We start from the raw sequence: 19,129 nt of genomic DNA on the forward strand, positions 1-19,129 counted from the left end.
CGGGTCGTTGGGGACATGAGCAGAGCGACTTTCAGTAGTTGATATCTACCACGTTACCTAAGGCAGACTTCTGCATAAGCCCGGTGCTGCTAATATGCAACGGAGGGGCGGTGTTCGAGGTGTGGCCCTGTGCAAGGCAAACACCGCATACCTTAGCCAGTAAGAATCTGATGATCTTTAGCAACCCCGCCACCCGGCCCGGAATGGAATGATTTCATGTAATTTTCTTCAAACTTAAATGTCGTCTATTTTCCTGAGGATCAGTCTCAGGCGGCGCGTCCTCAGAATAGTCAAAAACGCCCCTCCTAGTTGTACTAGCTCGTTATCTCGACATCCGTTGGAGCGCTTCGTCCAGATCCTGCCTAGGGTCCTGGAGTATCTAGGTGAAAGCCTCTCAACATGCAAACACACGACGCGTATGATCGGTTCACGGAGCTTTGCCGTCATTCCGACAAATACCCTCAAGTACAGCTCAGAAACCAGCAACCTCATGAGGCTTTCTATGGTGAAAAGCAATATGAAAGCCTTCAGGAGAGGGAGTGCTCCTTGTTTGACCGTGCGGCATCTGTAATAACGTTCTGGGAAACTGGAAGACGAAATCGTAAGGACAAAAATACCTTCGTTAGTCTTGGGCGTTTATCTGATGTCAGTAGAATTCCTTGAGGAGGAAGAAGCCATTTGGGATATGGAGACTCTTTGGCTGCATCTGCACCGCGGAGACCAGGATCCGCACGTTCGCCATGTGTAAGCTGCAAATTTTCGAACCTCCGACCCTGAATGAACAATTCCTGACAAGCGATAAGTTTTGTTGGCGCAGATAACTCGAGATCGCCGCTAAGTTGCTCTATGGATATGTTCAAACTAGTCTGCTCCTATCACCAAGTCAACCCTGCTTTTCTGGAGCCAGTACATGCCTTTGGACGACAAAAAGAGCCTCTTGATCTCTGCTTGGCTCAGTTTAAAGGCTGCGACACGCTCAGCTGTCCGGCTGAAGGCCTCCCGGAGCTTCCCAAGCTCGGCCGTTCTGGTCGAGAAATTCAGCTGTCTTATCTTCTCCGCTCTGTCGAATCTTCCGAAAGTGGGAATGGCGTCTGGGACTGGCAGATCCGTCAAGTTGCAAACTACCATTCCTTCGACGTGGAAACCGGACGGGCGTTTTGGTTTACCATCAAGGCAGACGATGCTTTTGAAGATCGGATAAAGAAAATCAGCCCTCTTCTCAGGATTCCAGCCAAAACTGAAACAAAAGATGGAGATGTTTCTCTCTATCTTCAGGCGTCATTGGCTACTCACTTGGTTTACCTCTCCTGGTGCGATGAGAATTGGCGACAGTTTATCAACGAGACCGAGGCAGAGATTCGAACGATCGTAACGCCGGCCACAAAAGCGATTGTCGATGACCTCATTGACAAAGAGTCCAGTTTCTTGAGTGCGTACCCAAAGCCTTTGAGAGACTCTCGCAACCCGACCATGTACTCGCAAAGTCAACCCATGTCAGGCAATTTAGCCACCACTATTAACTCCGAGAAAAACAAGATGTCGATGTTATCCCGTATGACAAACGGGACATCTTCAACTCTCAGCTCTTGGCTCAGGCAGGAGAAGTCAAAACACGCGGACCCGGAGCTTGGTGGCCAATACCCTACTTGTGATACCACAGATACAAGTTCACAGCCTCCCCAGCCAGATACGTGGGAAACTCTCAACCAGTTCCGGTTCAAAGACATACAGACCTTGCACAAGCACTCTGACATTATTCATCGAGCTTCGCTAGCTCTGGAACTTGACATTGCTGTCCTTGGTGACATCTGCGACTTCTACAGCCAGATCGCTGCCACTGAGTTTCGTGGGAAAGCTGCATGTGAAGTATCAATCTGCAGTTTTATCAAAGAGGTCAGATCTATTGTGAGGAGGTTAGAAACACGACTGCAGCAAATGCGTTGCTTGGCCATCTCACTCAACCAAAGTATACAGCTAGTAAGCATACCCCTATGAGCAGCATGTTAAAAGACGCTTCCAAGCTGACATGAAGATACAAAGTATGAGAGGTTGATCCAGCAACGCACAAATCATGTGGGCAATTGGTTCGCCGAGATAGCGCACGAGAACACCAAACAGATGCAAGTCATTACGGACAAGACGTTGAAGGAAACAACGTCTATGCATGTCATCACGATTGCGACACTAATTTTCCTGCCGGCCACCTTCGTTGCAGTAAGAACTGCTTACCCGAGTCTTGCCAGCGTAATTTGAGCCTCTGACGCGATGGCAGACTTTCTTTCAGAGTGGAGTACTGCTTTGGAACGAAGACAGGGCAGAGAGCATGAAACAACCGTTCATTTGGAAGCGTGATAACTTGATGCTATTTCTGAGCTTCTGCGGTCCTTTGACTGCGGCCACCATTGGCGGCTGGTTATTCATGTGTGTACGATTGAGGAGAAGCGCTAGGCGTGGGCGTTAAGGATTGACAATGAAGAGGCTGGAATACATGGCGATGATAAAGAAATCCGTTCTTGGGCTGGCATGTAGTTCTAGTCTGATTAATTGATCAGATTTGACTCAGAGGTGGAAGGGAGTGGGAAACTTAGCAACTGCATACGTATTTGAAAAAATTCAAGATGATCTTTTTAGCCTCTCAGTGCAGACTTTTGAACCTTTTCCATATCCTAAGCAAGTATATGTTAAAGATCATACCACATCTGTCTGAAAAGTCTGAGGCCAAGAAATTGAACAGGCTCCTCGCTGTGAATAACAGTCTCCGGCGAGGACTGATCACCAGCGTCCGAAGCGGGCTAAGCTGCACGTCACACAAAATTGCCGAGCGATGCAGGAAGCCGATACTTCCGTTCAACGATAAGCAAGGCACACTAGATGTGACACCTTCAGCCTATGGCGTACATGATAGCCCAGGCCAAATATTGACCGACTCACTGTGCTGGGAAGAGCTAATATAACCCAACCCCTCTCTGCAGGCTGCCTCTCTACTCACACCCTGTCAAGCTAGACCTGACCAATGGTGAAAGGACCGGTAGCCCAAAAGCAGCTGAGAGCAGGTGCGCCAAATTTGTTTAAAAGCTGACTGTGAGTCGATGCCTAACAGCCACTCGTTGCCTCGTTAGTTCGCCAGAGCGGTCTTTCACTCACGTCGAAACGGAAAAGCCGCTTTGGATGTGCTTGCGTGGTTTGAAAACAGTCGCCTCGACTTCAGACCTTTCCCATACACCAACTGAACTCCGGTCCGCTGTTTTTGCATCGAGAGCTCTCCGTGCTTATCTTCGCCTTGAACGGCAATCACCTTCGTCTTGAAAATCTCTCACAATCATTACTGTCGAATACATTTTACAATCAAATTGCTTTCTTCCCTGCGAGGCTCAGCGACACACTTAGCTTTCTGATATATCCACGCCTGTTGGCATTTTCCACAAGGCACAGAAGGCAGAGAAAATGAAGCAAGATAACGTGATTGCTGAATTCAAGCAATATGTCGATGAATACGTCCAGCAGCATAATTGCTACGGCATGAGGGGATACGATGCATACGAGGACAAGCATGTAGCATTTGTTCCCCGGTGCGCAATCGAGACTTATTGGACGAAGGAAAACATGAGACGCGTTCTGTATAGTCGAGAAGACTGGATCAAAGACACTATTTCCACCATCCAGCCGCAATATCTCATTGTTTTCTCCATCCTCGTCTACATGTCCCAGCCACAGCACATCTCACTATTCACAGGAGAGTTCATCAAAGATACATCACTGCCGCTGGCAGATAACCCGCATGCGTATTCTGAAAAGGAGGATTCGGAAGAGAAGAGGGTCTTTGAGGAGTTCCAGAAGGAGCAATGGAGATTCTACCCCTTCTTGTTCAAGACTGATGGAGGGCCTAAGCCGCGAAAGAGACATCTACCACCTCTGCAAATCATTCCCATCATGGCGAAAGACCGCATCGAGCATTCAGGGAACGTCCAAGAGGACAATATTTGCGTGTATCGAGTACAGCTACACTCGCAATGCTTTTCTCAGCAGGTAATTAAAGGCTTCTGTTCTGGTCGAAAGTATTACTCAGCTCTAACAATGTTCTGCTAGTTCGTGGTTTTTAAAACTTATCGCGACATAAATGAGGAGGTTAAGCAACTTTATGAGAACGAAGTTGATATGTACACGCAGCTCGACGACCAGACCACATCGTATGATTCCATCATCAAGTATTTTGGCTCATTTGAAATTCCCGGTTTACGGACTATCATACTTGAATACGCCCCAGGCGGAAACTTGCAGTCCTTCTTCAAAGCGTATCCTCCTCCTCTGGCCCACTCAGATCGCATCCTTTTCTGGGATAGCTTGATGGGCCTTTTGGGCGGTCTAGATGCAATTCACGTTCTCAGAAAAAGCCGTGGAGTAAAGGGAAGTTGGGAACTCAAAGGGTATGACTGTTTCAACTTACTTTGCCACCAAATCTGAAATCTGAATCAGGCTAATGTTCTAAAATCGAAGAACTCACCAGGATATCAGACCGCAGAACATTCTTATTTGTCCTGGCCCAGCTGATAATATATATGCTGTAAGATTCAAGTTTGCAGACATGGGAACAGGCCACATTCACAGGGCAAGATACCAAGGGCTGGGATTGAATGCTGAGGATAATTGGGGGAATGGGATGTACAGTAAGCTTTACTTCCTGGGTTTGTCACTTCTTCAGTCACCTAACCCTAGATTCCTATAGGTGCTCCAGAAGCATATCGAGATCAAGGCGGCTCGAATTCAATTCGATGGGAGAGCGACATTTGGTCTCTCGGCGGTGTCGCCAGCGAAGCCCTAGTGTGGACGAGATGGGGAGAGTATGGACGCAGCCAATATCAAGAAGACCGAGTGAGCGAAACCCACGCAACTCCTCTGAATGGCGGCTTTCATGAGGGCGCCTTTCATGACGGAGCTCCGGACGGGGCTTGTCTCTTGGATGCAGTGGACGAGTGGCATCAGAAAGCAATCAGCTACGCCGGTGAAGACTCTCAGTGGTTTTCAGATGTCAGCGAATTCCTCCTTTCAGGCATGCTTTTGACAGACCCCAGAGAGAGACTCAAAGCTTTGGAGCTTCATGCTGCATGGAAGAGCAGGATTCTTAACGGCCCTCGCCTGGTTGAACCACACAGAAAGGCAGAGTATGCTCCGCTCAGGTCTTCGAGGCCCCATTCAACATCTCGGAGGAGAGAAACCAGCCCGCTGAGCCGATCTAGCCTATATACTGAAGAACACTCTAACGAGAGAATGGGTGCAACGCACTCCACCGGGTCAAGGGCAGACAACCCTCCCGGCATCATTCTACATTCGCCAGAAGCAACACACGAAGAGGCAGGCCCAGGAAGTTTGCACGAGTCCCGAATGCCCCAGAGATTTAACTCGGTGCCTAATCGGCCAACGCAAGTGTCCGGAGGTTTACTGAACCACGAAAGGCATTTATCGGTGCCAGTTGCTGCTAATGCAGCAACCGAACCCGACCGCAGGTCTTCCCCTTGGGATAGATCACTAGAATCCATTCCAGCTGAAGACGTCCCAAACGCTCTAAACATTGAAGCTCATGCAAATGCACCGACAGATGACAGAGCTGAATTGATGGGGGCACCAGAGCAGCCAACAAGGCTGAACACCGTCATTGAATTCACGGCGCATGGGTTTCAGGATGAAGACTTGCCATATAGACAAGAAAGGTTGCCGTCCTATAGGGGACCTGACCCCAATCTCTCTCCTCCGAGTCATTCGCAATGGAGTCCGGAACCCATTTCTCCCAAGGATCTCAACGACGATATAACTATGGAAACCATTTGGAACGTATGCATACAAGGGAAGAAACGCTCACGTTCGCCATTCAGAAGTTTTCGCAGTAGTAGAGGAAGCACGAGCTCCAACGTTAAAGGCAAGCCTCTGGAGGCGTACCCACAACTTGCTCCATCCCTTCAAAAGTTGAAAGGAGAGACAGGTCGTGATCAGGTAAGTAAAGGTAAAACCGATGTTTATGGCGCAAACTAATGTGTTCATTTCGTAAGATATTTCTCGTGGACGACTCTAGGTCCATGGAGCCTCATCAGAAGAAGGTAGCCACGAGTTGCCAAGTTCTTTCCTACTTACTCAAAAAGGGGGGAGTTGACCCAAATTCAACCTTTGAGGTTTATTTCACCTCATCTAAACCTCCTCTTCAGTCGACCAGAACCTCGGAGCTCAAGCAAAGCATAGAGGGAATGGCGTTTCATGAAGAACAATGCAACATGGGCCCGAGTTTGGACGGGGTCGTCAGCAAAGCTATCCAGAATAAGAAGCCGGTTAGCATATACGTGCTGACGAATGGCCACTGGAATCTCAGGAATCAAGAGAGTTTCTGCGGTGTCGATGGTCCGATCAAGCGACTGGTGACTCATGTTCAACGGACTAACGAACAACAAAACTGGATTGGTGTTCAGTTCATCCGGTTCTTTCACGACCCGGCCACGCCTGCTGACAGACTTGGAGAGACTCGGTTGAAAGCGTTGGATGATGATTTGAAACAGGAAACCGGAATGTAAGTTGGCGCCCAGCTTTCTCTCGAGTTGGTACTGATCACTAACTCCCAACAAGAGACATTGTCGATACAAGGAATTTTGACGCAGATGTGCGCAAGATTCTACTTGGTTCAGTGGTACCAGATGAGGATAATTCTTGAAGTCTCTGATCTTCAATGCAATTTAGCTCTGAGGACCTTACCGGCACGGACTGTCACCAGAGGCGCGGCGCTGGAGCACAATGGTTAGAGAAGTCCATACTTCTCTGCCTTAAGCGACATCCATGATGTTGGCGTTGCTGATACTTTCATGTTTTTCTTCTCTTTTATGCTACGTACGTGTTGACAGTAACCAGTGGGCCGGGAGCGCTTACTTATCTCCCAACCATCATGGACAAGTCTTTAGACTTTTGAAATTTCACTCTAAAAACGAACTAGCCGAAGAGGAGGCCATTTAGTCTTAAGCGAGGCTGCATCTATCTGTACCGTTTATGACGGTCGTAATGGGCATTAGGAAAAGTTAGAGTGATTTGCGTTTACACTAATTTGGATATCAAGCTTATTTTCAACTTGGGAACAGCGAAAAGCAAAGGCATGTGGCCGAAAGTAACTGCGAGATCGATAAGTAACGATAACCCTGCTTGCTACTTTCCTGATGTGGTTCTAGAAGGTGGGTTCTTCAGAATATACTTTTGGCGGACGGCAGACGTGCGACAGGTGGCCCACGGGAGCATTTATGATCAATCAACAAGAACTCAAATAGAGCAGTTCCGTTAGGTTTCGATAGTGTGTGGAAACAGTTTTCCTATATTCGTCCTCTATATGCGAACTTAGTACTCACTTTGTTTGCGCTTTCAGTGGATCTATTCATCGAAACCGGAGGGAGCGAGTGTTCTGTGTGCCTGTTGCACTGCAGTATGTCTGCAGCAATCAACGGATTGTCGCGTTGAAGATTCTAAAAAACGCACTGATTCTATCGCCGATGCACTTTCAAGTTGTTAGAGAGGGGAACCCTTCAATTTCATCATGGAGAAGCGAGTTGCTCGCAACGCGCACAGATCATGTCTTTCAGCATATGCATTGGCCAAGCTCGTTTGCGCCCCGCTGTCTCATGGCGTGGCATCCTGAGTGCCAAGATCAACGGTAGGTAGGAAGAGTTGACGCTAATAGAGTCGAGAGGAGAGGCAAGAATAGCATAAAGGGGCGAATGGGCAGTGACGGCTGGGCGAAAGTTTCTTTTCACGGTGAAGTACAAATAATTAGATACAGAAACAGATCTCAGCTCTTATCAGCCGCAAGACGACGATGACTAAACGGCATTGAAGACGCGAAATTGAAGTAAGCCTTTCAGTGTCTGAGACTGTGAGACAAGAGTCCGCGCTAGGGGAGTTGTCAGCCACGCCAACGCACCAAGTATCACCATCCAGAAGAAGGAAAGGGCTGATGAGGTAATGAGCAGTGACTCCAACGGGAACATTCTGGTCCTTACGAATGCGAGCTGTCCAGAGCCCTGGCTTGCCCTGTGATGAACAACTCGTCTGCTCCAACAAACAAGCAGCCAACCCCTGTGCTGCCCCTGACAGCTCGCAGCGACGCCCAGCCCAGCCATCCTTGCAAGTGCACCACCCATCGGCGATGTCTGGACTCTGATTCCCTGAGAGCCTCCGGCGGCCCCTCTTTTGTGCCTGGTGTTGGCTGGCGGCGTTGGCTTACACTACGTTGGTACGGACTTGGCCCCCGTTGCCCGTGAAAAGATCTTTGGTTGTTCGTGCAGCAACATCAGGCAATAGGCAGTATCCAACATGCCTGCGGCGGAAAATTGTGTTCGAAAAAGGAAAATGCTACGCCGCAGGGCTGCTCAAATTACCGCGCCGCCCAATGTCGGTTGTGAAATCATGAGAGATGCAGAGTACGCACTTCATCAAATATCAATGTGGGTGGTGTTGGTGATGGTAGCCACAATTCGATATTGTGCTGAATCACAAACCCCAAAGTGGGCTCGCCCATTCAAGTCCCAGTGTTTAAACCTTCGGAGAGGTAGAACGAGACCACAGCTTTCATCTTATATAGATGGCGCATGGAGACCGTCTCCGCGCGCGCTTCGACCAGGATGGACTTCTCCGTTTCGTTCAGCTTCGGGTTTTTTCCACCTGCCCGTTGAACAGTTGAAGGGTGACCTTGAAAGTTGAAAGAAGGCTAAGAGCGGCGAAGTGCCGGACCTGTCGGGCCATGCGCGCGTTCAAGTAGCATTAAGCTAGTTTATAAGGATATCGAAGTGGGCTTGTACCGAGTCATGTGGGATCTCATTGGTTGGATCGAGGCTCGTGAGATTGACCAAGAACAATTCGAAAAGTCAAACCGGTGGAGACAAAGCGACAACACCTCAACAACCTGCCATCACCTTGGTTTCTCTTAAAAGCCAGACCCGCCCTGATTTGGGATTTAGTATCTTGGCACCTCCGTTCGTTATATCGTCCATATTGAGCGTCCGCTCGTCGTCATCAGGTGTCGCCAACAGCGGCCGCCACCTTGAGAGGAGCGCGGAGAAGGAGACTAACGGTGACTCGTGAGACGGACCTTAACGGGGAGCACAGAATACCCAACACCGTTGCATGGATGATGGGCCAGCTATTTCGGTGGCCCGTCATCTTATCTCCCGCAACTTACCAGGCCCTTCATGTACGGGACTTTTTCGACCGACCTTTTTGATCTTTTTTCCCCATTTCCATGTCCCAGCCAGCTGGGCAACTCTACAGACGCCAAGCCGAGCTAACAAGGTTGCTTTGCTTTTCCTGCAGGGCGGTGCAACGCCCAAGCGAGGAACCCCAACCATGACTCGGCCTTGTTTGGGTAGTTGGGAACTTGGGACTGGAGTTCTTGGCCGTGAATCTTGGCAATTAAAACGGGATGAACATGAATGGGGTTGTTAGTGTGCTGCGAAGCTGACAACCCGCATGGGCGCATAGGGGGGCGGCCACGGAGACTTGGCAGAGTCGGATGGGATATATGGGCGGCTCGCCATGTCGACCTTTTGGTAGTTTCTCGTTTTCCTCTTCTTCTTCACTACTAGTCAACTGTCCGTCTTCTTCTTGTAAGACAACGTCACTCGTTTCTAACTACCAAAGTCATTCTTTATATAATACTAGTCATTCTTTCGCATCATGCATTTCAAGACCGTTGCTACCTCGCTCCTCGTGGCCGGAGCGGCCGCCTCCCCCTTCCGCCGCCAGACCTCGAACGAGACCTTCTGCGATGAGGACGTCCCCGCCCCTCAGCCGAGCAGCACCAAGGCTCACTTCCCGCCTTACCCCGTGAACACCACCATCCCCGGGGTCCCCACTACTCCCGGCGGCTCTTACCCTCCTCCGTCAAACCCTGGAAACGGAGGCAACACTGGTTCTGGCTCAGGCTCCGGCTCTGGATCTGGCTCCGGCTCTTCTGGTTCTGGTTCCGGCTCCAGCTCCGGCTCCAACACTGGGTCCAACACTGGGTCCAACACCGGTTCTTCCACCGGTTCTTCCACCGGTTCCTCTACTGGATCTAACACCGGATCCAACACCGGCTCAGACAAGGGTTCCGACACCGGCTCCGACAAGGGCTCCGACAAGGGATCCGACAAGGGATCTGACAAGGGCTCCAACGGCGGCTCTTACCCCGGAGGAGGCAAGCCTGGATCCGGCGGCTCGTGGCCTTCCGCTGCTCCCTCTGCCGCCGCCTCTGCTCCCGCCGGCAACGTCCCCTCGTACCCGGGCAAGCCTCCCGCCGGCTCTTCTTACATTCCGTTCCCTCAGAACACCAGCGTTCCCACTGCTGCTCCCTCCTTCACCACCGTGCCCGGTGTCGCTCTTCCCACCGAGCCCATCGCCGTTCCCAGCACCACCGTCCCCGCTGGCAACAACGACACCATCCCGGCCTCCACCTCCAGCACGGCGTCCGGATCCGCCTCCGCCAGCGCTACCGCCCCGGCCACCAACATCCCCTACGGTGTTGCCATCACCAAGTGCACCGTTGAGGGTGACTTTGCTCTCACCTTCGACGACGGCCCGTTCACTTACACCGAGCACGTCCTCGACCTCCTCGCTGAGGCTGGCGCCAAGGCCACTTTCTTCGTCAACGGCGAGAACTTTGGCAACATCAACAACTTCCAGGATGTCGTCAAGCGTATGGTTGCCGACGGCCACCAGATTGGCTCGCACACCTACAGCCACCCCGACCTTGCCACCCTGGGCGATGCCGACATCATCCCCGAGATGACTACGCTCGAGGATGCTCTCCTGAACATTATTGGAAAGTACCCCACTTACATGCGCCCTCCCTACTTCAGCTGGAACGACAACACCCTCTCCATCCTGAAGGCTCTTGAGTACCACGTTATCCACGCCGACATCGACTCTCTCGACTACGCGAACAACGCTCCCCTCGGCAACCTTACTAGCGTCGGCATCTTCGAGAAGGGTGTCGATGCTGGTGGCTCCATTGCCCTGGCCCACGAGGTAAGTTTCTTACAAGTCCAGACCAGATTTGGCCTCCATCACAGATAGCTAACACCCGCAACAGGTTCACCAGAACACCGCCGAGTACCTTGTTCCCGAGTTCCTCCGTATCATCAAGGAGAAGGGCCTGAACGCCGTCACCGTCGGTGAGTGCCTGGGCGACGCCGAGGCCAACTGGTACAAGACCAAGCGCACCTCCACCCCCACCGCCACCGCCTCCAAGATCGTCGTCTCCATCACCAGCACCGCTACCCCCACCGGCGTCATCGGCCCCGACGGTGCCTGCGGCGGCTCCAACAACTACGTCTGCGAGGCCGGCGCCTGCTGCTCCGAGTACGGCTTCTGCGGCACCTCCCAGGCCTACTGCGGCACCGGCTGCCAGCCCCTCTTCGGTGTCTGCGGTGTCGCCGGCCCCGTTGCCTCCGGTGGTGATGCCACCTCCAGCGCTCCCGCTGCTACCCAGACCGCTGCTACCGGCGGCGTCAGCCCCGACAGCTCCTGCGGTGGCTCCAACGGCTACACTTGCCCCGACAGCACCTGCTGCTCCGAGTACGGCTTCTGCGGAACCACCACTGCTCACTGCGGCACCGGTTGCCAGCCCATCTTCGGCACCTGCTCTTAAGCTGGCTGTTTAGTTGAGGATTGTGTGCGTGTGTATATGTAATAATGGTTGCATCACGTTGATGTGGTTATGGGACAAAACATTTCCTTTATATATCCTGTAGAGCTGTGCATAGAGTCAATAAAAAGTGTATCTACTTCATCTTGGGATATAGCCAACGTAGCCAATAGCCAATCCGTCAAACAGGACATTGTTCGGTTTCAGTAATCCAATTCCCGTAACGCTGTGAATAAGCAGCTGCCAAGCATTTAGTTTGTGGTGGGCTGGAATGGCCGGGAAGTGCTCAAGCCACGAGCGTGACAAAATTCATGAGGTCGTTCGAGGAAAACCAGACTGATCGCGCTACGTAACTAGTGACCAGACCAAGAAGAGTTGGCTTAATGAGCCGCCAAGAGACAACAGCTATCGCGAGACTCTTGAGAGGTTCGTGAGAAAGTGGTTATAGTGCATATGGCAGCATTCTCGACAACCTATTTATCGCAGTGGTAGTTCCTGCAGGAACCCGAGGTGTGCATTCCACGGAATCCGGGGTATCGACGGCGGGCTGAAGCGACCAGCCGATGCCTTGGCGGGATTCGCCTTGGCTATATCTTCCGTGAAAGCCTGCCTATCATCAAGCATAGTTTGTAGCCCGCTTATCGTCCAGAATCGGGGCAATCTGTATCGGGAAAGGGTTGCATATTGCGGGGTCGGCCGACGGGATGATGGCAGTGCGGAGGGAAGGAAGGCCATCGGTCCAAGATGTCACACGGCGGGTGACCGCGACGAAGTCTACCAGTTGAAAGCAAGGCCGATATCGGTGGCAGGATATGTCTTCTTACATTGATCGATATTCATGGTTACATCAGTTCCTTTCATTCCCCTTAATCACAATTGACAGCTTCTGCATGAGGAAGTCATCGTCACATTCCTCGATCCAGCTTTGCAGACGTCGTAGTAATTGCTAGCGAGTCACACCCTCATTGATGATCACCATGCCAAAGCCTTCGGGACAGATTCCAAACAACAGCATATGCTTCTCGATGAACGCCATGTTGTTATCTGTTGATTATTATATAAGTTGCACCGACCAGATAGCTCTGCTTTCTGCTTGAGTCGTCTTCAATTTCTCACCGACTCATCTTCGAAGTCCAGTTGTCGCAGTGCTCCCCAATATGGGTCTCAGCTGGTCCGTGGTCCCGTTCACCCTACATGACCATTTCTCCTCAGTCTTAGTTTCTCCAAACAGCATCCTTGAAGATAGCGCCGTTTACACTTGTACCGTTGAAGCCAACAATGACGGTTCCGATGATTCACCAGCAATTCTCGCAGCCTTTAAGGAATGCCGTACGAATCGCCGGATTGTCTTCTCCAACACGACGTACAATATTGAGAAAATGATGACCACGACTGATTTGGAGAATACCCAGATCGAGATCCACGGGACATTAGTGGTGAGATTGGACAACCTCGCTATTTCTGTCATGAGCCAGCTATAGGTGCTGATTACTTTTGCTTGACACACAGTGGAGCAAAGACACCAACTACTGGCTCAGCAACCCGCAGCCAACCGGGTGCCAAGACGGCTCTGCGGCGTGGTTCCTGGGCGGGAAGAACGTCACAGTTGACGGCGTCGGATATAGAACCTTGGGCGGCAACGGACAGACCTGGTCAGTATCCCGGTTCTCGATAAGATTCGTCCAATTCGTACTGACACACACGGTTCAGGTACAACCAAATCCAAGGCCAGTCCAACTACCCCGACCGCCCTCATGGCCTAGCCATCTGGAAAGCGTCAAGCATGACAAGGAGTAACGTACGGATGGTACAGAGCCAAATGTGAACCATGGCAATCATGCACTCGCAGAACGTGCTATTCGACGGCGTATACATCAACAGCACTAGCAATAACGGGTACCCTGCCAGGAACACGGACGGCGCAGATACCATCGACTCGGACCGCATCACGTTCCGCAATATGTACATCCGAAATGGCGACGATGCGGTTGCCATCAAGGGCAACTCTACCATCATCCTCATTGAAGACTCCACCATGGATCACTCTCTCAGTATAGCCTTTGGCAGTCTTGGACAGTATAAGAACGGGATTGAACACGTTGAGAACGTCACTATGGGGCGTATCAAGGGCTTGGGGACTCGGCACGGCGCGTATGTGAAGATATGGACTGGAGATCAGGTTTCTTACCCACCGAACGAAGGTGGAGGCGGCATCGGATGTGAGTAAAAAATTGAGAGCTTCCAGCTTGTCCCTTGAACCTGAACAAGCTTGCTAATGGACCTGAATAAAGACCTCAAGAATGTGAGCAAGTCAAATTTTATCCTCCTCGTCATTCTTTCGAAAACAGTAGTAGAGGGGTACTCACGGAATTTCTAGCTCACTGCGACACGAGAGGCACCCTTCCTCCTCGGCCAATACATCAGCTTCAGTGGCCAACAGGGAGACTGCGAAAGCGGCAAGTTTAAGATCTCGAATATGACGGTTCGCAATTGGGTCGGCGATGACGCATCCATTCACGTTGCGGATATGAACTGCAGCCAAGGCTGTGGCGGTTGTGAAGACACCACTATTGAAGACATCGACTTGAAGAGCACTACAACCGGGGCAGACGTTACTAAGTACCGATGCCGTGACGCTGTTCCGGTACATGGCTATGAATGTAGCTGAGCGCTTCGAAGCATCCTCAATGGTGAGATCATAGGGGTGGTGGCATCTTTCGACGCGACTGGCTACATTGTTACCAAGATAGTCTGATGTGAACACGATCCGACGCTTCCTCCGTATGTATGTCGTCGTATCAATTAAACAACGGTCATTCTCATTTGATAGTAGTTGTAGATATTTCATAAAGTCTTCATCAGGTAATAACCTGAAATCAAGCACATAATCCTGACGTTCAAGACTCGAGAGATCTGCACACAATGAAGGTGGTTAACCCAAGCCCGTGAACTCACTATAAGCCTGTTTCTTCAAGTGTACAAACTTGGAGCCATAGTATCTATGAGTACCTTACCCATTTTAGATTGGATCAAGGTCCGGATCTACATCCATCTTCCCGTATGAATGACCGAGCTTGATGGACAAAGGGGCATGGAAAGAGGGAATGTCATCCGGTGGACCCAACGTTAGCCGACGGGTACCTGCTGGCCCAAGCTCAACTCGCATTGAACAAGGAACGTACCTATGCAGGTCCGGGGATCGTTCCGGGCACGTGGACCCGCACCCCCAGCTGTCCTCTCTGGCACCATGACAGTTTCAGACACCTCCCAGCTCGTATCTGTTAGTCTTCTACCCCCAATTTTGCGTTTATCAGTCCAGATAAGCGAGTGGTATCCTAACAAGAACCTTGAGGGATCGTCGCTGACGTAGCGGGTCAGGTTGTCCGGGGCACCCATCGGAGACAGCTTCAGGAAGCTCTCTACCTATCTATCCGCAGCCGCACCTTCAGGCACCCGTGACCGTGACTCGCCAACGCATCACGTCAAACCGGTCTGGCCTCTCAGCATTCCCAGTCTCCTCCCCCCGCAAGAAGGCGAAGCGAACGGGTTGTGGTTTTCTATCTCCCCGAACTCCTCAGCTTCTTTTATTCTTCCTCCCATCAACCAAACGCAGCAACCACATACAAGCACCACAGCCATGGCGAAACACCGATCATCACCACCCTCAATCCTCACGGCCGCGGCCGCAGCGGCAGCCCTCTACCTCCCCCTCGCCTCAGCCGCCCAACCTGGCGCCGCCTCCCCTGTCCCCGCCCCGATGCGCGACCTAACCTGGGGCCAAATCAACTTCCTCCACACCACCGACATCCACGGCTGGCTCGGCGGCCACCTCCTCGAGCCACAATACTCGGCCGACTGGGGCGACTATGTCTCCTTTGCCGAGCACATGCGCCGCAAGGCCGACGAGCAAGGTGTCGACCTTCTCGTCATCGACACGGGCGACCGCGTAGAGGGCAACGGCCTCTACGACGCCTCCTCCCCGAAAGGCCTCTTCACCTACGACATCTTCAAGGAGCAGACTGTCGACGTCATCTGCACGGGCAATCACGAGCTCTACCAGGCCGACGCCGCCCAGCGCGAGCACGACATCACGGTGCCGAATTACAGAGAAAACTACATTGCGAGTAACCTCGACTACATCGACCCGAAAACGGGCGACCGAGTCCCGCAGGCCAAGCGATACCGCAAGTTCAAGACGAAGAACCAAGGGCTCAACGTTGTCGCTCTCGGCTTCCTCTTCGACTTCACGGGCAACGCAAACAACACGGTCGTCCAGCCGGTCGAGGATACGGTCAAGGAGGAATGGTTCAAGACGATGCTCCGCGAGGAAAAGCCCGACCTCTTTATCGTCATCGGCCACGTTGGTCTGCGCATGCCCGAGTTTAAGGCCATCTTCACCGCCCTGCGCAAGGAGGCCTGGTTCGCGCCCATTGCTTTCTTCGGCGGCCATGCCCACGTCCGCGACGCGCTCTCCTTTGACAGGGAGGCGTACGCCATCGCCAGCGGTCGGTACGGCGAGACCATCGGGTGGATGTCCGTCAACAACGTCAAGAAGAAGTCAAAGTCAGCAGACGAGGTCTCGGACGAGGCGGCGGCATCAGTCTCCTTTACGAGAAAGTACATCGACAACAACCTGCTGGGCCTCTATCACCACACCGGTCTCAACGAGACGACCTTCCCGACAGAGCACGGCAAGAACGTGAGCAAGCTCATTACCAAAGCCCGCAAGGCCCTTGACCTGGACTACAAGTACGGCTGCGCCCCCCAGGACCTGTGGGTCAACCGCGCCGCCTACCCTGGCGACGACAGCATCTTCACCTGGCTCGAGACCCAGGTCCTCCCGGACGTGATCCACAAGGACGACAGGAAAGACGTGCCGCGCCTGGCCATTGTCAACACGGGCGGCCTCCGCTTCGACATCTTTAAGGGCGCCTTCACAAAGGACAGCACCTACATCGTCTCCCCCTTCACGAGCACCTTCAAGTACATCCCCGACGTGCCCTACCCCGTCGCCAAGCGCGTTATCGACCTCCTCAACAAGGCCGGCAAGATTTTCCAGGAGACGGCCGTTACGAGCGACGTTCGGTTCATGAACATCCCCGAGATGATGTACCCCAAGGACGACATGGTCATGCTCAAGACGGAGCAGGAGGATGCACAAACGGTCGGCGAACCCCGCCGCCTGGAACTCCGTCACACGCCTGCGGACAACCAGCAACCTCTTTCCGACAGTGACGATGACGACAAGTCCCAAAAGCCGGACCTCATTGGCGGCTACACCACAAAGGACGACATCGGCACCGACGGCGACGACACGGAACACTCCCCCATCACGTTTTACGAGGTCCCCAACTGCATCCAGACGGAGATCGGCTTCCCCAAAGAGGGCGAGCCGGAGAAGGTGGACCTCGTCTTCATCGACTTCATCCTGCAGTGGATCATTGTCGCGCTCAAGTTCAGCGGGGGCGAGTACAGCGAGAACGACGTGCTGAGCTGGTCCGACGAGACCCTGACGTACAAGATGGGCGAGTGGATCAAGGAGAACTGGAAGGGAGACTGCTGAACGAACATGACTATTTCGTAATATAGACGGGTCGTCTCCTTGAAATAGTGATTGTTTGGGTTCATCTACATTGTTTATTTATTGAGATTGATCTTGAAGCCTCAGGTAAATGGGGTCACTAGGTAGGAGTTTTGTTTTGAAAGGGATCTGAGCCCCTCCCGATATTTTTGCTTTTCATGGAGGGGGTTTGCGAACAACATAGGCTCTTGTCTAGACTAGACGAGACCTTCATACTAGGATGTGAATAACGGCACAGAGAGAGAAGAGGGGTTACGGACACGATTATAAGGTATGCCACATGGATGGAAATGGCAACAGAGGAAATTTTTACACGGTAGACTGGCAATTAACAAGCATAAGACACACATACTCACTTCCCACGTTGCGTCTCAACAAATACCGAGTCAGAAATCTGTTGTCAGTCACCTGGCGCTGGGACACTTTGTGCTCGGTCGCATGTTTTCTGGGTACCACACACGCTTAGTTCGCTGCTGTCGAGTGTGTCGACGGACCTGTCAGTGTCACTCACCCACCTGAAGGACGCAACCCGAACCTCGTATCGGGTACTCACCGGCAGACGCGACCATCGTCCGGGCACCGAGTCCATCATCCCCAGAAGAGGAGTCCAAGGTGCATATGGGCGAGCGGCCACGATAGCCCTCTGCGGCAAGAAACCTCCTTTTCCCCGTCACCCCTTTGCATGCTTTCATTGTTTGTCGTGTACTACTGTGGCGCACGGCAGAGACCGCGAGATGAGGCAAGCCACGCAAGCCAAAAGGCGATTTCAAGATTGACAGAAATATGGTCGTGAGGAGCAAGCACCCAGATAGCATCCAGACTCGTAGCTTGATCGCGAGTCTGGATCTCTCCTCAGTAGCGTGTGTAAGAGTTTTTCTTTCGGTTACCCTTTTTCGAAGCCCTTTCTCCAACCGACGATGGTCGGAGCCCGAGCGAAGTGCATTAGTTGTGGTTAGCTGGCGCGGGCCGACCTCTTGTCTTTTTTAGGGGCAGGTGGCATCGCGGGCGGCGACGCTATTGACAGAACTGTCAGCTGAAGCGCTGCGCAAAAGTTGGAACCGAAAAAACATATGCAAAGTCGTCCGACTTCAGCCTGGTGGGTTCTCCTTCAGTAATATGGGTGGTCGGGATCCAAGGGGGTGGAATATGGCGCCGTGGTCCTTTTCACGCGCTATGCATCTCCTCCCTAGATCTGGGCCCTGACCTATTTCTGATTCTGGTCTCGCGGTACGGATAGCCTGTACCAAGAATCCAAGATATGGGACGGCATGAAGAAGAAGCACAATCTACCTTGGAATCTAGCGTGACCTTAGTATCGTAAGGTGAGCATCCGCGCATGTGCTGGTACCTGCATGTGGGGGTGTTGTTCAAGAAAGACGAATGAATCGGCTCCCGAGTCCGCCCTTAGCAGGGCGGCTGCCCGCGTAAGGAGCATTGTCGATCCGGTAGAGGGTTTCTTTTCCCTTGGATATGCTCACAGACTTCTGCAGGCAATACGAGAAAAAGGTGTCGTGCTCGCCCGTAGATCTTCATTGAAGTTTGGACACGTTTTGACGTCGACGATCCACCTGTGACGGAGAGATTCTGATGTCACTTCCCTAGATAGAACGTGGATATGCTTTCCCACCTCGGCATCGAGTTCGTCGGTACGGAGAAAGATTCCTCGTTGGTCGGGGATTTACGCAGTATTTGGGCTTCTAGGGTGCCATCGGGCTCCATCGACTCCATGTTTGTTTCGTTTCGTCAATGGACCAACACGGCAGTGATGGTTCAACCTTGGCCTGGGGAACAAATAAGTTTCAAGGTCTTTCGTTGCTCGGATGGAGAAGCCGGCCCAGAAAGAGCATGCAAGCTAAAAAAGAGCTTCTTAGTCCAGGGACACAGGGGAAACCCCTTTTTCTGCGAGG

The 19,129-nt window shown here is 52.1% G+C and overlaps 4 protein-coding genes across 4 annotated transcripts; all 4 read left to right on the forward strand.

Moving 5' to 3' along the window:
- Positions 1–3,603: 3,603 nt before the first annotated feature.
- Positions 3,604–4,631, forward strand: N0V96_010251 (uncharacterized protein; the record flags this gene model as incomplete). The annotated part of the gene is made up of 3 exons (XM_053198894.2): positions 3,604–4,026; positions 4,087–4,360; positions 4,606–4,631. The coding sequence occupies 3 exons, from the start codon at positions 3,604–3,606 to the stop codon at positions 4,629–4,631; spliced, it is 723 nt and encodes a 240-aa protein (XP_053043639.2).
- Positions 4,632–9,690: 5,059 nt separating this feature from the next.
- Positions 9,691–11,644, forward strand: N0V96_010252 (uncharacterized protein; the record flags this gene model as incomplete). The annotated part of the gene is made up of 2 exons (XM_053198893.2): positions 9,691–11,022; positions 11,087–11,644. The coding sequence occupies 2 exons, from the start codon at positions 9,691–9,693 to the stop codon at positions 11,642–11,644; spliced, it is 1,890 nt and encodes a 629-aa protein (XP_053043638.2).
- Positions 11,645–13,020: 1,376 nt separating this feature from the next.
- N0V96_010253 (uncharacterized protein) lies at positions 13,021–13,868 on the forward strand (the record flags this gene model as incomplete). The annotated part of the gene is made up of 3 exons (XM_053198892.2): positions 13,021–13,077; positions 13,151–13,293; positions 13,529–13,868. The coding sequence occupies 3 exons, from the start codon at positions 13,021–13,023 to the stop codon at positions 13,866–13,868; spliced, it is 540 nt and encodes a 179-aa protein (XP_053043637.2).
- Positions 13,869–15,278: 1,410 nt separating this feature from the next.
- Positions 15,279–17,204, forward strand: N0V96_010254 (uncharacterized protein; the record flags this gene model as incomplete). Its single annotated transcript, XM_053198891.1, has 1 exon — positions 15,279–17,204. The coding sequence occupies one exon, from the start codon at positions 15,279–15,281 to the stop codon at positions 17,202–17,204; it is 1,926 nt and encodes a 641-aa protein (XP_053043636.1).
- Between the last annotated feature and the right edge of the window lie 1,925 nt (positions 17,205–19,129).

The sequence above is a fragment of the Colletotrichum fioriniae genome (assembly GCF_027942845.1).
Source record: "Colletotrichum fioriniae strain IMI 355084 chromosome Unknown scaffold_14, whole genome shotgun sequence".
Lineage (NCBI taxonomy): Eukaryota > Fungi > Ascomycota > Sordariomycetes > Glomerellales > Glomerellaceae > Colletotrichum > Colletotrichum fioriniae.